Raw genomic sequence first — 18958 nt, 5'->3', positions numbered from 1 at the left:
TATGTTGCGCAAACGAGTTCAATAAAAGTAGTAGAGACAAATGATTGATTTCAAATTTAACGATTATTATGGCTGTTATCGTTTTATTGCGCTATAAATTGCATTGCAAATAAGTGCAAAGTAGGAGGAACTCGACAAATGACTGATTCAGAATCTAATTATTCTAATTTTGTTGACATTTTTGACACGAGAGTATGAATTATTAAATGCTTTTTAATTTGTCATTTTTTTAATATTAATGTGAAATATAGAGATACTTAAGAATTCTTATAATACTTTAATAGGTAATGCAATATAATAAATAATAAATAAATTAGGAAAAAGAAAGAAAAGTTAAAACTAAAGAAAGTATGTCAGGGTGTTTAGAAAACATAAAAAATTGATGGACCAGTAGTTTTGTAGTCCCCTGGGAAAGTTTCCCGGCTAGATTTTTGGACGACCGAGTTACGGTCTCACGAGAGCGCTTCCTGTTTTGCATAAAGGCGTTTCGTGTTTGAACGCAGAACACCGTGAAACGTTTCGATTGGGTGAGAACTGTTTTCCCGTTCGGCTCAATGTAAAAACCGTAAAACGATAAAGTGTGACTCCAAGACTGGTTCGACATAGGATAGAGCAAAGGGGTGAGGAATGCGGAACCATTCTAGAAATTGAATATGTACGTATCAACATTTATCACCTATGTAACTAGAATCTCCAAATAATCGTAAAAGATATCAACCCTTTGCAATTCAAATCTACTCTCCCCTATCGTTAGTGATCTAGCTGTTGCTGTTATAGAGATTTGTAATATAAGGTAAAATAATTGGCAATCGACAGAGAAAGCACCCTAACGTAAAGCTAGTCGTTAGGTAAAAATAAAACATTCAAGAAGGGTGGAAAAGTACCCCTTGGAAAGAAGATGAAGGGGAAACATCGAAGCAACAGGTTTCTAAATATGTTCTTTGAATTTAATCGATTGCCTCGAAACTGAAAATACTGCGAAGCAAATAATAGGGTGTGTAATTCTGCGTCATTGAAAAAGCAATTGATCCTCTATGAAGGATTCTGCGTCGACGATGCTCTCCATTCTTCATGTTCGCGGAACAAGCGGAGAAAGTCGCGATAAAGCTGCCCTATGATCCTGCGAAGAAAAAAAGCTGAAAGGAAAAAAAAACTCCCACTCGATCGAGCCTTTGATGTTACAAACCGTCACGGTCTAGGAAACGTGGGAATAATAGATGCCGGATTTACACGGTTCGCAGCGCACGAAGAGACTGTTCTTCAGGCTTGCATCGATGCCTCGTTCTCACCTTGTTAGATCGAATGGTAGAAAGAAAAGAAAAATCATCGAACGTCGAAGAAGACCATTAAATTACAATACAAAATGCCAGCTAGTGAAACGTCTAGGATCGTGACTATCGAGGCTGGTTGAGATAGAAAAATTAGGCTTAATATAGCCGAGCCACGCTACTCGATTGCCGAGATTTCTTCTAACGATCGCAAAAAGCACCGTTCTCTCTTAATTTACGATCACCCAACACCATGGAAAATACACACGTTCGAAGAGCTTCTAGTGTTCTTTCATTCGAAGCCGGTGAAACGCTCCGAAGAAAATGACTGGGAGAAAATTAAATTACAAAATGTTACCGCTAATGTTACCAATTGGCATACTTCTTTCGATCGATTCCACTTTACTGATTTCTGCTTGTTTTTCTTCGTGACTCGACGAAAATTCAATCCTTCTATCGATTGAGCCAATAAAAGAAAACGACAGAAGGGGTTAAAAAAAAAAAAAAAAAAATGGCATCTTATGAACGTTTCCTCGACCTTCGATACCAACTGGTCGGGTCTCCAGTGTTGTCCATAAATCTGGATGGAAGCGGCGACGCGTAGATGGAAACTGGATACACGCACAACGGAAACGCATGAGTCAGTGATGCCTGCAGAGAAAACGACATCGTTGTACGAGTTTATCGTGGAAGCGAGGTCTCTCTACGTGTCGGGTGCGTTGACCCAGCTTACGGTAACCCAGGCGATTCGTGTTGCACCTGCCTCGCGCGGACTTACCGGGATAAAGGGTCGTGCGACCCGAATTACTTCCTTCTTTCCATCGCCATGTTTCTCTTCCACGCATCGGGCTTACGACCCCTGCCCCCCTTCGATTAAATACATCTTCCCTGTGTAATTGATTCGTTGACTGTGACATTCCTTTAGAATTCCGCATAAATACCAACGCGATCAAGCTGTTCCCCCTTTCGTATTGAAAAGTGCCAACGCATTGATACGGTGCATTAGTGTCACACCATTGAACGCACCTATGTTTTCATCGACCGATTGATTTACGTCGATACGACATTTCAAGGATACGTGGTTAAGGAGAAAAATGTCTTGGAAAATTGACAGGATCACGAGAATAATTGAAAATAGATTGAAACACCAGGAGCAAAGTAACGTGCCATTTAATGGTCCTCGCAGTGGTCGCATCCTAGCCCCAAGCTTCGTTCAATTACACAAAGCGATCGTTACGGTACCGCCCACGTTTTAACTACCTCAACTACTCGCGTTGATCGTATTAATCTGCAATTTGCATAGCTTGCTCCATTCAAACGTTCCCTGTTTCTTCCTCTCCGCGAACGTTGAACTTTCTTCTGATCGTTCGGATTATCACCCTGAATAAAAACTAAAAACGTCCCCTTTCTTCTATCGGAAGGGGGGACGAACCCTTTAAATATCCGATGAAATTTGTGTTAGCGGTCACGGTGTTAGGCACAGTTCTTCTATAAATTTCTCGCGATGACGAACGGTACAAGGAGGCACGAATCGATCGGGAGACAGAGGATCTTTATGGTGGATCAGAAATAGAAGCACCAGCAGCAGGTTCTCGTTTCACGTTTACCCGTACGCGAGGACGGAGCAACACGCGAGGTCTCCTCTTGACCTCACTTTCTAGAATCCTTTAAGTATATGGCGCCTTCGAGTATACGGCTCGTTTATCCATTATCGATGAACGAACGGCGCTTCCCCGAAACACCACGTGTCTCTACTGACCGAGATATACCATGGTTCCTTCGTACAGATTGTTCGTGACAGATGGTTCCGACTGTCAAATGGCTACCAACCGAGCGTTACTCGTTAAAGTAGAACGTATGTGTGTTTGATACGTCTCACGGAAGTCGCGGACCGTGAAGACGTCCCATTGTAATGAAAATGATCATGTTTTTGAAAAGAAATAAACTTATATCTATATCGTCAAAATCTTGAATCCATTTCTAATCATTCGCAGATCTGGCACAGATCCGAGCACTCGTGGAGTCGACAGGGATGCTGGGAGGCTCAACCTGTCCATCCTGCGAGATGCCGTTCGATAAGGGGAAGAAACGTCGATTGATCGACTCGTGCGGCCACGAGCGTTGCTATTCCTGCCTGTTCCGAAGCGAGGCATGCCCGCTTTGCCTGCACGCCGACTTCAACGACGACGACGGCCTGGAGGGACCCTTCAGGGAGGGGTTCACCGGCTCTTCAGGGCCTGTGTCCATCCTCGCGCCCACGGACGGTTGGATCGATGAGTCATCAACGGTGAACTCTCTCTGCGGCAGCCCCAGACCTCGTACGAAAGTCACCACGAGAGCCAATATTCCGTCACGAGTCATGCACGTAAGCGTCATCGTCATCCTCGAGTAACACTTTCAAACCTGGATACCTCGACGAGAGAACAAGTTGAAACGTCTGAATGGCATTGTTCGCGGAGAATCCTTGTCCGTGCATTTTATTCGATCATTACTCGCTGGCACTTCGACGTGTTCATCAGGAACTTAACTCGTTTAATTGTCCGTCCTCTTTCTTTTTATGCGACAGCGAGAGACTGACGGAAGTGTCTCCTCCTCGGGGATGGCCAAGGGTCTGAAGAATAAACCACCTGTACTACCGGAATCCTCCGCGTCTCATGGACGACAGAAGCTTCAAATGATGACCCAAAGTACGTAAACAATTGATAGATTCATCAATTTCACGTTAATATTAACAATTTCTTTATTGTGCAGGTTGTCCCACCCCTCCGAATCAGAGGAAAAGATTCTTCTTGAATCCAAAGGTCCTCAGGAGCTCGTTCGTACCCCAAAGATCATCCAGACGAGCATCCTCCCCGGAACCAGCCGCGAATGACAACCCATCAGCTTTGTCAGGTAAGCTTCAACTCTAATATGATTAAAATCAATGTCTAATGAAAAGATAGAACATACGGGGAGTCGGTAAACAGCTTCGACTAATTATTAATCATGGATACACGCGTGTAGCTTGGATGGCCTCGTCTTGGGAGGGCAGGTCAAGATGGCCGGGTGTAGTCCTGGGGAAAATCAAATCGTTGTGGAGCAACAGTCAAGGAACGGCGAACGATGGTCTGAACCAGCTTATCGACTCGAGGAGCAAAGTCACAGGCAGGAAGACACTTCTAGAATCGAGTGTGCATTGTCGTGTTTAGAGTTCATTACGTGTACAGATTGTGCTTGACGAACGGGAGACACTTTCGATGGGATACACCTCGTTTTTTTTTGCTATCCGAGTAGACTTTTTATTCCAATCACTGGCACAAGGGCTTTCCTGTTTCTCGCACCTATCCTAGAGCACTTAGGTTTGCAGCATGTCGTTTTCATTATCCACAGTTGCGTTTGGTGTGTTTGAAGCACGAGTTTCGTTTCAGCAAGGAGAGACCAGTTGAAATGGGACCTATTCTGGTTCCTTTGTTGTTGGTTTTATGCATCCTTTGTTAAATATTATTTAATCGTGACTCGTTTAACATCGGAATCTCTCTTGTAACCTTCAGATGACGAAGGCGGCTGCGTGAAGCCTCTGTCCTCGAAGACGAGAAAGTCGTCGCAGTCGGATCTCTACATGAGGCTAGGACTTCTCTTAGGCTCGAATCATGCTCGAGCAAACAGCAGCGTGGACACGACAGATTTGCCCGGTGCTTCGAGTCGCTCCGGTGCAGGTGCGTGTCAATCGAGGGTGCCCGTTCAGGGACACGACAGCTCGGCAGCATCGTTCAGCAGCTTGACGAGCTTCGAGACGCAAACCTTGGCCTCCACCAACACCAGTCCAGTGTCCACGTTGACCGGTACGTCGAGCGAGGCGGAAGCAGCCGCTGCTTTACGGTGTCCCATCAAACCCAAGGCGAAAGTCAAGGGCAAAAGCAAATCCAGAGACTGCGACAGCGCTGGAAGTCTCGCCTCCATCTCCACCTCGGTATCAGCTTCTACTTCCATGTCGATGTCGATGTCCGTATCCGTTTCGGGCCTGTCGAACGGCAGCTCGAGCCCCCTAACCCCTAGAAGACATTCCGTGAACGCCTCGCAACCTGGTCAATCCGACGAGCTTGGCCAGTTTAAGAACAGACGGTCCTGCGCCAGAAGGTCGGCCAGGGCTGGAAACATGAAGGGAACTGTTGACGCAAAGTGTAAGATATTTCATTTCTCCCTACCATCAAGGCGATCGTATTTATATGTCTGATCGATTATTTCAATTCTAGTACGCTTTGTGCAACACCACGCGACACAGTTGACCCTGAAGCCACTGTTCTTCGAAGTACCTTTATTGGAAACCGACCCCCTGTTCACTGGTCGCCAGTGGTTACTGCAAGAGGTAGAGTCGGTGATAAACGGTTCCAGCCCTGGAGTTTTAGTTTCTGGGTCACCTGGGACTGGAAAGACTGCATTGGTTCTGCAACTGGTGGAACACAGCTGTTTCGGACGGAGGCGAGAACAGCCTCTTTCGTTGGAGATCAGCGAGGAAGCCGAGGAGAAAGAGAAAACGAACTGCACTTCAGTATTGCAAGCTAGCATCCGTTATACGAACGAAAAGGTGAAACTTCGAGTCTGCTTGCTGAAGTATTTTTAAGGTTTTTCGTTTATGAAAATGTTGCTTTCTAGGTTCGAGAACTGGCGTCCCACGTTGTAGCCTATCATTTCTGCCAGGCAGACAACAATAGTACCTGTCTGGTACCAGACCTGATTCATTCGCTAGCAGCTCAACTTTGTCAAGCTCCTCAACTGATCTCTTACAGAGAATACTTACTCTCTGAACCTCACATTCAAGGCTCTTTGTCGCAAAGAGAGTGCACCGTTGACCCCGATCTCGCGCTTTCCAGGGGCATCATCGAGCCTCTGTGCACCCTGAAGAAGATGAGCAGACTTCCCGACACCAACATGGTACAATCCCTTTCAAATCCATCAGTCGAAATATTCGATGCGATTAAAATTTATTTAATGGAACCTTGAATATGATTCAGGTGATATTAATCGACGCCGTCTGCGAGGCTGAGTATCACAGACCAGACAGAGGCGACACGATAGCATCCTTCCTGACCAGGCACGCTCCGAATTTTCCCAGCTGGTTGAAGATCGTCTGTACAGTAAGGACACAGCTGCTGGAGTGTGCGAAACAGCTACCGTACACTAGGGTCTCGTTGGACAGAGTCCCGAACGACGGCACCGGAAACTACGTCACCAAAGACTTGTCCGACTATATAGGTTACAGGCTAGCTCAGAGTCCAGCCATTCAAACGAACGTCACTGCATCGGTGAACGGAAAGTCCGAGTCTTCGTGTAGCGCAAATCAAACGAGATTCGCCTCGCATCTACTCGCACTAGCCAGAGGCAGCTTTCTCTTCGCGAAGCTGACGCTCGATCTTATCGAAAGTGGACACTTGGTGGCTAAATCAGCGAGCTACAAGGTGAGCATCGAGATCGTATCCGTCGATGTACCTCGCTTTCACGACGGTTAAAAGAAACTTTGATATGTCTTTTATCCCGAACAATGTTCAGTCGATCTAACGTTTCGGTATATACTCGTTGCAATTCCAGGTGCTGCCGGTATCCCTGGCACAGATTTTTCAATTGCACTTCAATCTGAGATTCCCCACCGCAACCTCCTTCGACAAGGTTCAACCTCTGCTAGGCGTCTGTCTGGCAGCCCTCTATCCTCTGACTCTGCCAGAGATATTCTATTCCGTGAACTCCTTGAACACGGACCACTTCGTTTCATGGGAGGATTTTCTACAGAGATTCAAAGTAAGTATCAACGCGTACATTATCACGAAACGAACGACCTGTCTAATTGTTCGAATCATTGTTCCTCTATCGCTCGCTTCGTAAATGGACTACGTAAGTCTCAACCATTCGTACGTAACGATCGAACAATGTATTCCCTTTCGCAACGCTAGTCCGCCTATTCGATGTACAATGGCCCCGTTGTTTTCTATCAGATGCTCTCTGGATTCCTCGTGAAACGACTGGACAACACGTACATGTTCTTCCATCCGTCGTTCAGGGAGTGGTTGATGAGAAGGGATGAGGGAGAATCGACCAAGTTCCTCTGCGACTTGAGGCTAGGTCACGCAGCCATTGCGTACAGGCTGTCACGCCTTCAGGCACCGTTACACGGTGACAAAGCACTGGAACTGGGTCATCATATACTGAAGGCGCACGTTTACAGAGGCGTAGCTCCGTGTTGGCCTTCGAGGGATTTGCAGGTAATCACACCTGTTCTAATTTGCATAACGAAGCAGAGTTCCCATGGAACACGTGGTTTACAAAATGTTACTCTGCATCTCGAACAGGCAATCTGGTTAGCATCGTCGACGGAATGCGTCTCCTCCGCGCTCTGCACGCTTCGGAACATCTACAGTCCGAACGTGAAGGTGTCGAGGTTGCTTTTGCTGGCAGGAGCATCTCCGAATCACATTACCGAGTACCTAGGCAACGCTCCAGCCCTTTGCATGTATGCGCACGAGGGTTCTGTTGAAATGGTCTCGTTGCTGTTGGAGTTTGGCGCGGATGTAGAGTTGACCAATAGTCAGGGCTGCACGGCGTTGTCGTTGGCAGCTTCCCGTGGTCATTGCGACGTTGTCAGAAGGTAAGATAAACATAGAATGAATCGGTAAGATCGGTATCTTCGAGTGGAACGAGTTTGAAAACGAATGGAGATCTTCGAAACAGGTTGGCCGCAGCTGGAGCATCACTGGGTCATACAGACATGGCTGGACAGTGTCCTCTGGTCCACGCAGCTAGACACGGTAGATTGTCAGTGGTTGGTTACCTTCTGGCTTGCGATTGGGTGGTTCCAGCTAGCGAAAACGAAGCTGAAGGCTCTCAGGACATAGGCCGAGAAGAGGCTGCTCAGCAGGCTGTCGTCGCCGCGGCGGCCCAGGGTCACGAATCCGTGGTAGAGTACCTGTTAGACATGGCAGAAGTGATCGTAGATCGTCCTGATACTCTGATAGGCGAAACTGCTCTGACAATTGCTGCTGCAAACGGTTCTACAGCCACAGTCTCGGCGTTGTTGGCACGGGGTGCTAGTCCAATTGCTGTAAACGCCAAAGGTCTGTCCGCGTTGATGCTAGCTGCCAGGGAGGGACACTGGGGCACTGCTGAAAGACTTCTTCAAGGTATGCTCCTAATAGTTCCTGATCCCAGAATCAATCAACAGAAAATATTTATACAATGTTGCGGATTCAGGAACCCTCTCCACCAGTACCGACAGTCTCCTCGACGATGCGGTGTCCCTGTTAGACCAACGAGATCCTGTTGGACGTACTGCGTTAATGTTTGCTGCCTCCGAAGGCCATACAAACCTGATCGAACTCTTCCTCGATAAAGGGTCTGTATTAGAGAGCAAAGACAAGGAAGGGTTAACTGCTCTGTGCTGGGCCTGTGTGAGAGGAAGACTAGCTGCCGCCCAGAACCTCATCGATCATGGCGCTGACGTTAACAGCAACGACAATACCGGCAGGACTCCATTGGACTTAGCTGCGTTCCAAGTAGGACTTTCGCTATATCAGCGTGTCGATTTAAATTCTATCAAATTTTCTAAATTAATCTTACGATAAATATTTCATCAGGGCAATCCAAAGCTCGTGCAATTGTTGCTGGAAAAGGGGGCAGCGGTCGAGCACGTCGACCTGCACGGAATGCGTCCTTTGGACCGAGCAATCGGCTGTCGAAACATACCAGTAGTTCAGTGTTTCTTACGTCGCGGTGCGAAATTGGGTCCAGCCACTTGGGCGATGGCGGCTGGCAAACCCGACGTTCTTTTAATTCTATTGAACAAACTTCTGGAGGATGGAAACGTGTTGTACCGGAAGAACAGGCTGAAAGAGGCGTCTCATAGGTACGCTTATGCTCTTAGAAAGTTCCCAGCATCTCCTGAGGAGGACTGTCAGGGACAGGAGCAGGGTCACATGATGCTGCAACTGCAGACGTTTGCGCAACTTCGGCTGAATTTCTTGCTCAATCTCAGTCGATGCAAGCGCAAGATGAACGTGAGTGAACATCTTCGACTAATTGCTCCTTTGCCTTTGTTGTCTTCCAACGTTATTTTTATTTGCGCAGGAATGTGCGGAAGCAATCGAGCTCGCTGACGAGGCTCTTAAAGTTCGCCCGGTGTCCTACGAAGCGTTTTACGCGAGGGCAAAGGCGCGTGTAGACTCTGGGCTGCTGGAGGACGCTCTGTCCGATGTCCAGGAAGCGTTGCAGATCGCGCCTCCACAGAACCGACAGGATCGACGCGTTTTAGTCACTTTGAGAGAGGAAATTGTCTCTCGACTGGACGGGGTAGGCACCAGCAAGGGATCTGGCGATATTCTTTGCCGATCTCGGCTTCGAGCATCGGTAGATACTCTTACAGAATTATAACCTCGCGGAAAATTCGAATTACTTAAGACGACCCCTATTTTACGAGGGAAAGAAAACGATATAAGATAATTGAACTGATCATTTCTCGATAGTTCAAAGCTCGCTTTTGAAACGTCGAAGCTTATTTAACGACTCGTTGCGTACGTTCTATGTACCCGAAGAAATATTCCTTCTCCTTGCATTTCCTGCTCGCTGAACCGAGTAGCAAGGGCTTTAATACTGTTTTTCTTCTGTGCAATTATATTGCATGATCGTGTTAGGATGTTTTTCTTTTGTACGTTTCATTCGATTTCGTATCGAATACAGAGTATATATATATATATTATAAATATTTGTATTATATTATGCGTATGAAAATTGGTTTCTAGTGTCATTGTAATTTAAATGAAAGTTATTTAATTGTTTCTCCTCCGTTTCTCTCAGTATTTCTTTCTCGTTTATTCAAGTGAAGAGAAGACTATCGCGATATTCCAGTGTGTAACTTGAAACACCACGAGTCTTGTCGACATACCTAATTATTAATGCACTCGCTTGCCAAGCATATTTAGTACACCTATTTCCCTGTAATCTGTTCGATGATCGCGATTAGCGATTTATAATTCGAATTCTCGTTAAACAGGCCTCACTTCGAATTCGCACGAGCTACGAATGTTATTTGTCTTTGCCTTGGTGCACGTAGGTCGAAAAATAAACGAACTTTTTACCAAACCCATAAGCAGTCTTCCTCATCTCTTCAGTGTACAACAAGAAACTACAAGAAGCGTTCGTTCAACTCGTCTTTATTGTTCGAAATAATTGGGCCATCAACGTTCGGGAGAACATCGATCCCTTCAAATAGTGTACATCGATTAGAGAAAACTTTTTAAGTGCGTTATTAATGCGTTGAAGACATTACTGCGAAAGCTATTTTCAAAAAGCTTATGTTAATTCATTCGAGATCCTTAAGTCTTTTATTTTATTATTACAGATTATGTCTCGAGTTATTGCACCTCGTAATTATTGCATTTTTTTTACCAATTGAAGGTTTGGTAATTCTATGTCGCAATTTATCAATCTTAATTGAATGACGCACGGGGTGCGTCTATCTCGAATGAAAATTAAAAAAAAATCAAACAAACCTTTTTCAATATAAAAAAAAAACTTCTATCGCTCTCGCAAAGGTGTCTTCGAAAAGAGTGAATAATAATTACGCGTTAGACTTCGCTTGAATGTCTCGAATAGTTAGTACCGAGTTACGGATTTTGGTCTTAAGCTCACCGCCATCGCGCAGGCGGCCACGATTTTTAAGTAAGTACACTTTAATCTATTACGTATTCAATGCAAATATCGTAAGAATAAATCGCGCACGATTTCCGGTATACCATTTTAATTGTACATGTTATCTGCTTCACGATCGAAAGTAGCTTCTGCGTCAAGCACGCTCGAGAGTATCTTCGAAGCGTATTGGAAGAGTATGCGATAGTCTGCTCTGCAACTTCGATTTCGTCATTCGGCTCGTTTCTATGTGGATCACGTTGTGTACGAAAGGAAACGATTATTTCATTCTGACCAGCCTTTTTTACGTCACGCGAACTTTGTATCTGCAACGGTCTTCGAAAGTGTTTTAAACGAACCTTGAAACAGTAAAAAAGATCGTGTACAAAGTCCACGAATCGCGTCCTGAGACCATCTCCCGAGTATATTTCCATGTGGTCGAATCATCTATGAAAACGTAATCTGTCGATGTTTCTTTCGTACCTTCGTCTCGTTGGTTCGCGAAGAGATACGCGTGAATCTCACATCGTTCCCTATTCGATTGTCAGCTGTAGTTTCGTTCGAAACGAGCTGCGATGGAAGAACGACCGCGAAGACGGGGCAAGAACGCGACAACGCGATGCGTTTCGTGTGAAGTGCGTGGACGGGACAACAGAGTATCGAAGACATCACAGAAGAACGCGATCAGGGACTAGTGAGCCTTATTGTAGGTGTCTTTGTTCTGGTAACCCTGCACGTAACCGGACTGATCGGGCAGATCCTTTCGACCAGCGATACCTTTGCCCTTTCCGGTCTGGTCGAATCGTTGCTTGTGGGAACCGGTGTACTTGCTCACGTCTGTCAATCTGTCCACCGTGGACGCAGCTTTTCCAGCCTGAAAATTGAAATCTCTTGATAATTTGTCTAATCTAGTTTCGGGACATGGAAAATCGGACGTGATTTGATGACATAAAAGTATCGCTAAATATGACTTATGACACATCAATTTACAGTTTAAAATTTCATCAAAACGACTGCATAACATTTTATCGATATCCTCTACACGAGGTATAGTACCTCATACTTTTTCTTTATGTACAGAGCAACACACTTTTAACATTTCTCTGTCCCTGGGTAAATTAATTTTATCTTTCAGAAACTTTTATTTCAACGTTTAAAATACCACTGGTGTAATTAACGTGGGCGTTATGAATCGTCAATTAAAGAATTGTCACTGTAAATCATGTCTACAGCACTGTAAATCTTCATCACTGATATCGATGACAAACAAGGTCGTCAAATTAAACAGATTACATACATTTGCTTTAGAACGTGGGTAAAACTTATGGACATCGATTACCGTTTACATGGCCATGTCCTGTATTCGTTGTTTCTTTACCATTTAAGAACGAACAATGGAACTACTTACACTGTAAACGGTATAGAAAGTTATATTTGTCAAGAATATCTAAGCTACTTACAGCACCAGCGCCACTAGTTACTCCAGGAGAACCGCAGTTCGCCATTTTCTTCTTCATTTCCGCCAAGTCGACCTTCTTACTCTTCGCCAACTCTTCCAAAAACGCTTTGTACTGTTCTATACCCAGTTTCATGGATCTATCGAATCAATTGAACTTAAGATTTATCTTTTATTGATTATTTCAATAAGTAAGAATAGTCAAGTACTTGTGTTTCTTAAAATAGATCCCTGTATCTGTGGTAGTGATCTTCTTTCCATCGATCACCTTCGCCTGTTTCATCCATTTGTCGCTTTGACTAAGGTTGATCAATTTTCCGTCGCTTTTCGGGTCACCGAATTTCGAGAACGCCTTGAAATTCGCCAAAAAACTGCCAGACTGAGTGGCGCCAGGACTGCTGGGCGTCGAGCTGCCGGTCTCATCGTCGATCTTCAAATTCGCCGCTTTCGTCGTCACGGTTTCATCGCTAGACCCGTTTTTCTCCACTTTCGTCTCGTTCTTTTCGCTTTCCACCTCGTTCATTTCTACCTTTGCATCGTTTGTCTCGTTCTCCGTCTTCTCCGCTTGCATCCTTATACCTGAAGTTTTCAGAATTAATAATAAAGGAAATTTCAGAAGAATTTTCCGCGATTTCTTAGAGACATCAGGGTCAGGTGTAAGTGGAAAAGAAAAAGAATGAATTGCTTGCATGATGTTTCACGCGTCGGTGACGTATTGGGGTCAAGTAACGTGAGCTATCGATTTAACATAACTCCCGTAGGCGCTCCCATGCAATTGACACTTACGTTTTAATCAGAGATTAATGAGAGATCGAAAATGGTATTAACGTTACGTAAACGTCTTGATTTAAGGTGAATACAATCTTCAGTGTTGATTTTTTAAGGGGATCTCGGGTACAGCGTTTCGGAAGGATCTTCAGGAAATCTTATCGCGAACATTGTTTCTCAATTAAGTTAACAAAGTTCGGTAAACTGGTACTCAAATGAAATTCCGAAAAAGGTTTAGCTAATGGCCATTGATTGACTGGTTATCGAGAGTTGTGTACTTCATCCATATTGGTTTTTGGCTATTGTTACTAATGGAAGCTTCGAAGGTACAATGGAGCAGCTTTCTGTCCCCGATCGGATGAAAGTAGTCTCTCTTCAATTATTCAGTTCTATTTTTCTCGAGACCAACAGTCTTATCGAAACTGCGGTTTCTGCACTTTGTAAAATAGTATCTTTCAATATGCAATTTATTCGACCGCTATATCCAACTTTTTTGTACCGAAAAGTGGAACAAAGTCGATCGAAGTTCTTGAAATCGAGAACAGCGAGGTATTAAACGCAATTCTCAGCAGTTCCTCATTACTTCCTCAATTTTTCAATCGCCCTCATACATAGCTTCAACGATTCGTAATTTAGCGAACAATATAGGAGATACGATTTAACCGTGATCGTTTTATTTTCTATTCGTCCAAGGACTAAAATTGTAAATTGTGAATACGGCATCTCTACATTTTTCAATTTTTAAATGTAATAAAAATTAATTTCATGCGGAACAATGTTATGTACACCCAGGATCGGTTCCTTAGAAATATTTAAATTCTAATTAAATATTGATTCGAAACGATTTCACTCGCAGGTGAATTGTACAGAAAGATAAGAGACGACATAATACTACCGAGATAGACGTTGTTATTTCATGACTATAAATAGAGATTACGACGACAGGCGCGTTAACGCAATTAGCGAGAAACAGGAAGCGAGGAGTCGATTAAGTAATAGTCATCAGGTGTCGAAGAGTAACACGTGCCGAATTCTAGTCAAATTTCTGCGACATTTATCCCTACCTTTTCTTACGACCTTAATCCTGAACGGATCAACAGGCATTCTATATTTATAACTCAGTAATTCGTCTGTTATTCAACTTCGCGTAATGTGTTCCAAAAATTTCTGAATATCGATGTTGATTACACGTAACAGCACAGATATACTCCATTATTTTATATAGAATTTAAACTCACCTTATGAGAGGTTTTCGCGAAAATAATTTTAGAATCTCGATGTTAATTACACGTAATTGGTTTCGAATGACCAGATACAGACAATCACTCTACGAATGGATGTGGAATTCAGTAATTTTTGACAATTCCACTGATTTTTCGCGAGAATAAAAAACGAGTGAGCAGATGACGAGAGAGAAGAGAGAACACTGGTTTGTGTACAAGTTGAAAAGCTGTTGAATCTGTGCCGCAGGGCGCATGTGTTATATCGATCTCCCCGTTCAGGGTGCACGCAGTCACCCTCTCAATATATCTTTGAAACTGCGTTGCACCCTTGCCTGGAGCCGAAACGAGACCCCGTAGGGTTCTGTTCCAACAAAACGGCTCGCTTCTACACGGACGAAACGATTAAAATGCTAAGTGTATCGACTGCTGAAGGCTGTACCTGACGACCGATAAAATTGCAAACTTTAAGACTATGGAGCTTCGTTAAGCGAATGTTTAATTACTCATTCGGTGAAGGAATACTAAAGTCACTTTTAACGAGTGCCTTGAAAAATTGACGTTGACTGTTTTCTAATCTGATAAAATACTTATCTTTGAAACGTAGAAAATAGAAGGAGAAAAAATCACTATCTACGAGTCTATTTCAAGAAATCTTTACAGTGTTAATTGCAATAGTAAAGCAACGCAAACGACGTTGTAATTGTAAGTCAATCGTGACCTAAACTGACGAAACGTACACGTAACATAAACCAACGAATTAATTTATAATTTCGCCACTGACTACACCGTTGTACTTCGCGATAAACGAGAATTTTTATCTGTCAAAAGAACATCGTTTCTCCTTATCTCCAGCCAGTGCACGCTCGTCCATGTCTCGTCCGCGTCCTGTTTGAAGAAGCTAAACACGCGACATTTGTTATCTTCCGTTGCAATGATTCTGTCCGACTTTATATTTGGTCATTACGTCAACGACGTAAATAGATGTTATTCAAAACAGACGTGTCTCGTCAGTGACTTGAATGAAAACCTCCACGATATTAATAATACTAGGACGTTCACTCTCGTGGATGAACTAGTTTAAATACTGTCAATTGCTTTTGATAATTGTCGATCTTCTCGTTGAAGAAGGGTGGTGATTCTGGATGATCTTTCTTAATTAATACGAATAATCACCTTTTAATTGATCACACGTAACTGCAATCCCTCGAATTCACAGTTTATTGATTGCCGAAATTTCCTCTGTTACAGACGCGATTCTCAGTGGACTTTCGACGCGTTCATCACCGTGATTCCAGTCTGGATGAGATTGCGAACGAAACTGAGCTTCCTCTGCCACCCAACGCCAACATCATCCCCACTTTATACACTAGCAACACCTTCGACTATGCTCGTCGTTCTAGCTATCACCTACTTTCTTCTTCTATCCCTGAAAATCATTACTTTATCTTCCTATCTTTAATACCTTAGATGTCAGTATTCTTGTTTAATTGTTTAATGAATCGATTGCGTGAAGTTTGTAATGCTGGTGTTGGCGCGGTGTTAATGCGTTTAACGTTGACAGACGATTTCTCTCCTGTTTACGCATTCAGTGATCAACGAACAAGGAAGTTTCAATTGTATTAAGTGTTTGCTTAACGGTGCAAGCAAGTTCCTTTCTTTATCATCTTTTAACATCAAGATTTACATTATCGAAAATTTACATTTATGTTATGTACACGTTAAAGGGTTAAAAAGCTTCTTGAAAGTAGAAACGTCGATGTGCAAACAGAATCGACTTTCGGGAACACCTTGACCCGGTTCCCGTGAATGTCGGATGAGTCTAAAGTTGACTTTTCTACGTCCAAGTAGTGTGACTCAACAACTTGTCACACGAGTCAAGTGGCCACCCTTAACGATACCATTCAGTTGAAACATACGACACGTGAGAATAAATATTTGATCACGTAATGATAGATTATTGGGTTATTTCATACCTTTAAGTAATAAAACACTATGAAAAGGATAGATTACGTTTGTGTGGTGTCGACAAGATATTCTAACACTTAGACGATCGTTGTTATGAACTTATGACTTTTGGAGGGCCTGGTCGGTATTCGGCCGTCGAAGAGGCAGTGGTATGTACGCGGATCTTTGAATATAGCGTTATCTATACAAAAATGGCAGAAAATACTCGACAATGAACCGATCTAGAAATTAATCGGCGGTCGGCCGATAACTTGGTAACTAGCTTCAACTGCAAAACTCACAAAAGTGATGAAATTTATGTTTTGATCCCTCTTGTCGCCTTCAGCTCATAATCCCTTTTATTCATTATTTTATTCCTTCCTATGGGTCTCTTCTCGTGGGTATCCCATCCATCCCTTGTTCATCCCTTGCAATCCTTTATTTTCTTTTCATTGTAAAATCTTACATAAGACACCTGTCACCTCATAGGGGAAGGCGGTGTATGTACATATCGGCATCCCTTACATCCCTCAATCCTTTACATCTCTGCATCGCTTACTTCCATGCATTCCTTATATCTCTACATCCCTTACATTTCTCTATTCCTTACATCACGGCTCTCTTACATTCCTGCATCGCTTACATCCCTGCATTCCTTACATCTCTCATCCCTTACATTTCTCTATTCGTTCCATCACGGCTTCTCTTACATTCCTGCATCCTTTACATCTCTGCATCCCTTACATCCCTGCAGTCATTACATCTCTACATCCCTTACACCCCTGTATCTCTTCAATACTTCATATTCCTCTAACACTTACCTTCCTTTATCCCTTACATTCCTCTACTGCTTACACTCCTACAACCCTCATATCTTTGCATTCCTTACATGACTGCAATCCTTATATCCCTACATCTCTTGTATCACTGCAACCCTTATAATAAATATATTATAAATATAATAATATACTACAAACACTGGTGCGGGTAGAGGTAAGTAAAGGTAAGTAAAGGTAAGTAAAGGTAAGTAAAGTTTCATACAAATTTAGTTCCTTTTTCCGCCACCAGAGGGCGCTGAATCGACGTCGAGATTTTAGTTCGAATTTTTGCCGCCAGAGGGCCAGAAATCTTGCTTGATTTAGTTCCTTTTTCCGCCACCAGATGGCGCTGAATCGACGTCGAGATTTTAGTTCGCATTTTTGCCGCCAGAGGGCCAGAAATCTTGCTTGATTTAGTTCCTTTTTCCGCCACCAGATGGCGCTGACTCGACGTCGAGATTTTAGTTCGAATTTTTGCCGCCAGAGGGCCAGAAACCTTGCTTGATTTAGTTCCTTTTTCCGCCACCAGATGGCGCTGAACCGACGTCGAGATTTTAGTTCGAATTTTTGCCGCCAGAGGGCCAGAAATTTTGCAAAATTTAGTTCCTTTTTCCGCCGCCAGAGGGCGCTGAATCGACATCGAAAATTAGTTCAAATTTTTGCCGCCAGAGGGCCAGAAATTTTGCAAAATTTAGTTCCCTTTTATTTATAGAGATATAGAAATGTTAGGGATATAGCGATGTAAAAGGTGCAGAGATGTAACGGATACGGAGATGTGAGGGATACAGAGATATAAGGAATGTGGGGATATAATAAAAGCGGAGATGTATAGGATGCTGATATGTGAGGGATACAGGAATATAAGAGGTATAGGGTTGAGTCGCGTGAGGCCCTCAAAGACAAGAAAAATAATAAATAATTGAAAAGGGTGAGCCGGGGCCCGTGAGAAGGGATAAAATAATAAATGATTTGGGAGGGTGGTCCCCGTGGGGCCCGCAAATAGGAGTAAAATAATAAGGAAAAGGATAAAGTAATAGGCGAGGTACACAGAAGTAATAAAATTAACACGTTCATCCTTTTAATTATGGGTTTATTCAGTAAGCTATGAAGATGAATACAGCAAATTAAATGAACGCAGAAAATGAAATAAGAGTATACGTATGTTTAATTGGTAGACCCGCATCTCTCGGCGGTCGCTACAAGAGTGAGGGGGTTCCACTTCGCTCTAGGTCGAATGGTTGACAACGGTGCCCCAATCAGCTACCTTTACTCTAATCAGCGGCTGTAAATGTTTTTTTTTGTTTAACATGGGGAAATCTTGTACCCTGGGGGAGGACGGGGAGGACGGTAGCAATTAAGCGTAATTAATTATTTTGCCAACCGACTTTTGAATCGAGTTTATTATTCATTTTACTGGTCAATTAATGAACCGACTCGCTTTAGCGACCAACTATTTATCTATCTATTAATTTTTCTTAACGAGCAGGTAAGGATGCGTTTAGAAAGTAGGATAACTGTGGTACAAACAAGCACAAATACTGTGATAATAAAAGTGTAAAGTGCTTACCAAAGCCCTTCGAACGAAAGAAGTGAACCGATGGAGTCCAATTTAAAGACTGAAAAGAAAGAAAATGAGCAGTATTATATAGAGACTTTATCAGTATTGTATTATGGTAAAAAGAATTAACAGTATGGCGAGAAATATAAAGAAATAACAGTATGTAATAAATCTTGACTGAAAAGTATGATAAAGGGTATGCCGTATGATGTAACAGTATGAAAGGATTTATACCTGTTTCGTATTTTCACGCCAGCAGGAACACCAACCATGCT

The 18958-nt window shown here is 43.3% G+C and overlaps 2 protein-coding genes across 7 annotated transcripts in view; one reads left to right on the top strand and one right to left on the bottom strand.

Annotated features, from left to right (window-relative positions):
- Positions 1-10066, top strand: part of LOC114883135 (protein TANC2) — a 34585-nt gene extending 24519 nt beyond the window's left edge. For 2 of the 3 annotated variants that reach the window (XM_029200612.2, XM_029200613.2), the window contains 15 exons: positions 3263-3633; positions 3835-3955; positions 4020-4160; positions 4272-4412; positions 4799-5428; positions 5501-5832; positions 5901-6179; positions 6260-6703; positions 6834-7040; positions 7235-7501; positions 7589-7884; positions 7968-8416; positions 8487-8788; positions 8870-9289; positions 9360-10066. In XM_029200612.2, coding sequence (XP_029056445.1) covers positions 3263-3633; positions 3835-3955; positions 4020-4160; positions 4272-4412; positions 4799-5428; positions 5501-5832; positions 5901-6179; positions 6260-6703; positions 6834-7040; positions 7235-7501; positions 7589-7884; positions 7968-8416; positions 8487-8788; positions 8870-9289; positions 9360-9662 — 4703 coding nt within the window. In that variant the 3' untranslated portion in view covers positions 9663-10066. The remainder of the gene's footprint in view (positions 1-3262; positions 3634-3834; positions 3956-4019; positions 4161-4271; positions 4413-4798; positions 5429-5500; positions 5833-5900; positions 6180-6259; positions 6704-6833; positions 7041-7234; positions 7502-7588; positions 7885-7967; positions 8417-8486; positions 8789-8869; positions 9290-9359) is intronic. The other variant, XM_046287210.1, reaches the window with a different exon arrangement.
- A 359-nt stretch (positions 10067-10425) lies between these two features.
- Positions 10426-15861, bottom strand: LOC114883139 (tubulin polymerization-promoting protein homolog). 4 transcript variants are annotated; one of them, XM_029200620.2, is made up of 4 exons: positions 15537-15861; positions 12582-12951; positions 12377-12512; positions 10426-11790 (listed from the first exon to the last, which is right to left on the bottom strand). In XM_029200620.2, the coding sequence occupies exons 2-4, from the start codon at positions 12941-12943 to the stop codon at positions 11608-11610; spliced, it is 681 nt and encodes a 226-aa protein (XP_029056453.1). In that variant the 5' UTR covers positions 12944-12951; positions 15537-15861; the 3' UTR covers positions 10426-11607. The 4 variants fall into 4 exon arrangements, with proteins under 4 accessions (XP_029056453.1, XP_029056456.1, XP_029056455.1 ...); XM_029200623.2 differs by lacking the exon at positions 15537-15861 and adding an exon at positions 14955-15082; XM_029200622.2 differs by lacking the exon at positions 15537-15861 and adding an exon at positions 14803-14918.
- Positions 15862-18958: the final 3097 nt, after the last annotated feature.

The sequence above is a fragment of the Osmia bicornis genome, chromosome 9 (genome assembly GCF_907164935.1).
Source record: "Osmia bicornis bicornis chromosome 9, iOsmBic2.1, whole genome shotgun sequence".
Lineage (NCBI taxonomy): Eukaryota > Metazoa > Arthropoda > Insecta > Hymenoptera > Megachilidae > Osmia > Osmia bicornis.
This window is presented reverse-complemented; position numbering and strand designations above follow the sequence as displayed.